General features: G+C 38.4%; 1 protein-coding gene across 15 annotated transcripts in view; it reads left to right on the top strand.

Moving 5' to 3' along the window:
- TLE4 (TLE family member 4, transcriptional corepressor) overlaps positions 1-5,770 on the top strand; it is a 146,977-nt gene extending 141,207 nt beyond the window's left edge. For all 15 annotated transcript variants that reach the window (XM_059656994.1, XM_059656992.1, XM_059656985.1 and 12 more), the window contains 3 exons: positions 387-537; positions 892-968; positions 4,109-5,770. In XM_059656994.1, the coding sequence (XP_059512977.1) occupies positions 387-537; positions 892-968; positions 4,109-4,216 (336 nt within the window). In that variant the 3' untranslated portion in view covers positions 4,217-5,770. The remainder of the gene's footprint in view (positions 1-386; positions 538-891; positions 969-4,108) is intronic.
- Positions 5,771-6,000: the final 230 nt, after the last annotated feature.

Genomic DNA, 6,000 nt, shown 5'->3' on the forward strand with positions numbered 1-6,000 from the left:
CACTTCCTTTATAGTGAGACAAAGTCACTTTTGACTCTGGATTAGACAGCTGAAAATTCCATTGTTTTCTATCAACATAAAACAGTATATATCCTATTAAAGGATTAATAAATCTCTTTTATTATAAGCTTTTAGCATGTTTTTATTTCAAAGTCCATTACTCTATATATAGTTGAATTGTACATCATTTATTACTAATTATATTGGTGGAGATCTGTCTCATTAATTTGGCATCACTTGTGTGGCTTTGATTTTTTTCTCTGTATAATGTAAATAATCTTGATTTCCTTTTAATTTAAGTAGTATACCCAGAAGAAACAGTGCCTCCCAGTTAAAGGAAGTGTGTCTTCTGTAGCCATTATAACTGTCACCTGTTTTAATTCTAGATATTTTCTCTGGGCTATTGCCCAACTGGAGAGTGGCTCGCAGTGGGGATGGAGAACAGTAACGTGGAAGTGCTCCATGTCACCAAGCCAGACAAGTATCAGCTCCATCTGCACGAGAGCTGTGTGCTGTCGCTCAAGTTTGCCCACTGTGGTAAGCAAGCCCTCTGTCCTCTTCTGTCAGCCAGAATCCTGCCTTCTGACCTCCTGCTGATGCATTTTAAGTCAGAACCTGCAGTTCATCAACATGTCTCTCCTCAAAACTACCACTTCCTTACACAGGCCTGCTTCCCTAACGCCATGCCATTTCCTGGCATTCAGCCACTTTGTCCTTGTCATAGTATAATCGACTGAATGTAGGAGCGGGAGCTATAATTTTCAGTGAAAACAACTCTTATTTGTTGCAAATTAGATGAGTTTCCTGTGAATAGCTTGAAGCTCTGTAAAGCAGGTCTCAGTGTCTGACAGAGTATCACGAACTGCTTTTCTCGAAATCCTCTTCCTGTAGGCAAATGGTTTGTGAGCACTGGAAAGGACAACCTTCTGAACGCCTGGAGAACACCGTACGGAGCCAGTATATTCCAGGTAACAGCTGGTTTAGCTTCCACTTACCTTGTGCTCACCGCATGGGAGTAGTTTAACAAGCTCTTTCCGTGCATCCCTGCAGATTAGTAATGGGCAGGTAAGTGTCTAGGACAGCGGTTCTCAACCTTCTGGCCCTTAAATACAGCTCCTCGTGTTGTGACCCAACCATAAAATTATTTTCGTTGCTACTTCATAACTGTAATGTTGCTACTGTTATGAATCGTAATTTAAATATCTGATATGCAGGATGGTCTTAGGCGACCCCTGTGAAAGGGTCGTTCAACCACCAAAGGGGTTGTGACCCACAGGTTGAGAACCGCTGGTCTAGGAAGTAGGAGTTAGTGTGATTCCTGTTGCATACAGAAAGAAGACTGTGCCTGGGGAGGCTAGTGTCACAGCCACAAGCCGTGGAGCCAGGAGCCTCTCTGGTTCTCTCTGCACCCAGAGCCCAGGTGCTGTGCCTGCTGCATGGCCAGCTCTTTGTGCCTCAACCCCCTTAGACGCTGTCATGGAGCGTTTTTGTTTCTGTAATTCTTTTTTGTTTGCATGGTTTATTTAAAATTTTTGTTTAATATTTTAGCATTTTGCTGACTATTATTATTGCTCTTTCTTTGAACTTCCCTCCCCCCCCCCCCAAAAAAAAAAAAGAGAAAAGAATGTTATGGAAAAAAGTTCAGTAAATCTTGATTAATTTTATAAACTTTTATTCTTATTGACTTAGTGGTACTTTTTGTAGTTTGTGAAATTATTTGTAAAAGAAATAAATTTTAGACATGATACACACAATCTCCTTCCTCACTCTCTTATTGGTATGGAGAATTTTATAGGCAAGTTAAAGAAGATTCTCTTTATAACCTTATTTAATTAGGATGTTATTTTTATAGGTTCTTTTTTTTTGTATTAATAACATAACAGATTTGCAGTTTTTTTTGACCTAGTGATATTAAGTCATCGTAGAGTAGGTTATAATTGAATCAAAAAATACATAGATTGAGTGAAAATACTGTGCAAGGTAATCAATAGAAGAAAAATTGCTGATTCTTGCTGTCATAAAGTTTATAATCTAATACAGTGGCAGGTTTTTTGTATTGTGGGTCACAGCCTCTTATATGGTCCCAACTAGGCCTTTAAAAATAATAATAATATTAGAGTGCATGTTTTGCAGCAAGTATACATATGTATCTTATGTGTATACTGGATTGTGAAGTAAAATGTATTTATTCAGGTCGTGATCAGAAAAGTTTGAGGGCCCGGCTTGGTGTCTCAGCAGGCTGGAGCATCATCCTGTGCACCAGAAGGATTTGGTTGATTCGCAGTCAGGGCATATACCTAGGTTGGGGGTTTGATCCCAGGTTGGACCACATACATGAGGCAACTGATCAATGTTTCTCTCTCACATTGATGTTTCTCCCTCCCTTCATCCCTCCCTCTTCCCCTAAAATCAGTTTTTTAAAAAAAACAAAAGTTTGAGAAACACTGGTAGTGGGTTAGCAGCTGCATGTCAAACATTTATTTTTTAATTATTCAAAGTCCTAGTTAAAGTCCTGTGGGTATTTTTGGTTTTTTTTGTTTGATCGTTAGCACAGTTCAGTTAAAAGTTAACATTAACCCCTTTGTAGTTAGTACAATTGAACAAGGTATCCAAGAGCTCCAAGTGTGATACATTTTTCTTTCTAAATATTGACCCCCTCCCTGCTTGCTAATTGTGTTCCAGTTTTTCACAGGGGAAAATTAGAAATATTTTTACACCCCCCATTAAAAAATGTAGTGTTTTAATTTTATTATTTTATTGTTGACACTATTACAGATGTCCCCATTTCCCCCTTCTTTGCCCACCTCTATCCTACCCCCGCCCTCTTCTCCTCTGACCATCAACGCTTTGTTGTCTGTGTCCATGGATTTTGCATACATGTTCTTTGGCTAATCCCAGTGTTTTCATTGCTCTGGCCCATGTATTACCATACTTGAACACTATGGCAACCCTCTAGAGAGGGCAGGACAGTAAGATGTCTTCACCTGTGTGCCTTTATTAGGAAACTATACACCATTACCAAGTGGGATTTATTCCAGGGATGCAAGGCTGGTACAATATTCGCAAATCAATAAACGTGATACGTCACATAAATAAATTGAAAGACAAAAATCACATGATCATATCAATAGATGCAGAAAAAGCATTCAACAAAATCCAACACTCATTTTTGATAAAAACTCTCAGCAAAGTGGGAACAGAGGGAGCATATCTCAACATGATAAAGGTCATATATGACAAACCTACAGCCAATATCATACTCAATGGGCAAAAGTTAAAAGCATTTCCCCTAAGAACAGGAACAAGACAGGTATGTCCGCTTTCACCACTCATATTCAACATAGTACTGGAAGTCCTAGCCACAGCAATCAGACAAGAAGAAATAAAAAGCATCCAAATTGGAAAGGAGGAAGTAAAACTCATTATTCGCAGGTGGCATGATATTGAACGTAGAAAACCCTAAAGACTCTACAAAAAAACTAGATTTAATAAATGAATTTGGCAATGTAGCAGGATACAAAATCAACACTCAAAAATCGATGGCTTTTTTATACACTAATAATGAATTCTCAGAGAGAAACTAAACAAACAATCCCATTTACCATTGCAACAAAAAAATTAAGATACTTAGGAATAAACTTAACCAAGGAGGCAAAACGCCTGTCCTCAGAAAACTATAGATCATTGAAAAAAAAAGAGAAGAAGATATAAACAAGTGTAAAGAAACTGAGGCTCAGTCAGGTTAAGTGACATGTCTGGTGTTTGTAGCTCCACCTGAATCCAAGTCAAAGGACTGAAGCTGAGGGGTTTCGTACTAAGACGCTCTGCTCTGACCTGTCTGGAGAACAGGATTTGAAATAGGGCCTTGCCTGGCACCTGATGCCCCTGGGGCAAGAGCCTGTAGACTCAGGTGAAGTGTCCCCGGAGGGCGCCTGGCTCAGCTGCTGTGTTAAGGAAGCACCATGACTGCCTTTCCTGCTTCGGCTCCTCTTTGGGCAGCGGAACACACTTATGCTTCTTTTCGCTCTAAGTTCTCCAGTCCTGCCTCGCATTATTAATGGGCTTCTCTTTTGTATTTAATCTTTTTATTTTTATTTTTATTTCCCAGTCCAAAGAATCCTCATCGGTGCTCAGCTGTGACATTTCTGTGGATGACAAATACATTGTCACTGGCTCTGGGGATAAGAAAGCCACGGTTTACGAAGTTATTTATTAAGGACAAATCTCCATGCGGACTGGACTCCTTCTCCTTGTAGCACTTTGTTCTGTCAGCCTCCCCGGGCCCCTCACCCCCATCTAAAACCAAGGATTTCAAATACTCATTGCAGTAGTGGCGTCGAGCCCCCTTCCTTCCCCCTCCTCCTTGCTATGGAATTGTGAATACTCATTAAGAGAACCTGTGATACCAAATCTTCAGCTCTCTACTTGGAAGAACATGGAATAACCATACTTAACAGTGAATGGAAACTTTATGTATTATATCTGTAATATATTTATTTTGTTTAAAGAAGGCTTTCTAACAATGACTGACTAAATAAAGCTGTCTGCTCCTGCATTGATAATGAAAATGCGTTGTATTTGGTACCCCTCCCCCCTTTTTTTGGCAAAGGAGGGGAAAGGAAGGTTTAAAATAATTGATTAAAAATGTTGCTAAATGTAGACTAATGACTGTATAGAGATGTGAAACGTATAATTACATATTGAAGCAATATGTTGCTGTGTTGTTAGATTTATTTTCAAGATGTTTGGAAATTTGAACAATTAGAACATGACAGGCCACATCATATTCATTTGAGTCTATTTGGACAACTTTAATCAGTATATCTATAGCTTTAGATTATATTCGATAAAAGTAATTGGACTTTTTCTTTTCTTTTTTTTTTAGACTTGTTGGCAAGTGTCTTTGTAATATGTTCCTAATTCCTTTTTTTTATTGTATTATAGACAAATGAACAAGTTAAATTTGGCCTCAAAGAGAGAACTTAATCCCTCTGAATATTTTTGCCACATTTCTTTGCAAAGGGAGAAGTTTCTCTTGGGGCAGTTTTGTCATTAGGAGAGATTATGGGCTATTTTTTGGCATGTTCACAGACTGCACAGATTCCTCCTGCTGTGCAAGTCAAGTCTTTTACAAAACAAGGACAGCAGAGGAGGATTTGCAAGGACCCCCCTCTGACCCCCAGAAAGAATGGACTCTCGCCTGGGATGAGGACTTACTTCCGTACCTCCGCTTCTTTCCATGTCTTAGTTGGATGTCCCTGAAATGGACACAGGCTGTGCCATTGTGCCAGAAACATTGTGTTATCTTTTATGTTGTCGTTGTTGCTGTTAAACTATGATATGTGACTTCTTTTTTTATTATTATTTTTTGTTTGAATGCTTTAAAAATCTTCTAAGTCTGTGGATCTGCTGATGTACAGTGCCTTTGCTGCTATGGATCAAAATCAAGAGAACCGTGTAGATAAACTTTATTGTATAAGTAGAAAATTACTTAATTTCATACTAGAAATGGATGGATGCTGCAAGTTGAAATGGGCTGTCCATTGACGTTCCTAATGTGGTAGCAGAAAAAAAAAAAACTGGTGTCTTAAGTGCTTAGTGTTTGATGTCATTAACAGTTTCGTAAAACCCTACAGTGTAGAAAGATTTTGATACTAAACTGTGCATTGTACATAGTTTTAATGCATTGTATTGACCACCAGTACTTCTATAATGGTAGATTGTTTGTGCATTCAGACTTTTAAGCATTAAACATAAATAACTTCTAGTATGCTCATTTCTAATTCTTTGATCTGCTGGCGATAGTTTATTTTTGTCTTGGACTGTGCCACTTCTAGCTATTAAAAATTACAGGTTTTATTCAAGAAGATTAGTGTTAAACTAATGTGGACTTTTTATTGTTGCTATTTTATTTTTATATTTACTTTTACTTGAGAAGAGCTAGAGGGGAAGAGGTTATCAATGACAGGTTGCTACCAACCATTTATTGCGTGCCTCTGG

Source organism: Myotis daubentonii, chromosome 11 (assembly GCF_963259705.1).
Source record: "Myotis daubentonii chromosome 11, mMyoDau2.1, whole genome shotgun sequence".
NCBI classification, from domain to species: Eukaryota; Metazoa; Chordata; class Mammalia; order Chiroptera; family Vespertilionidae; genus Myotis; species Myotis daubentonii.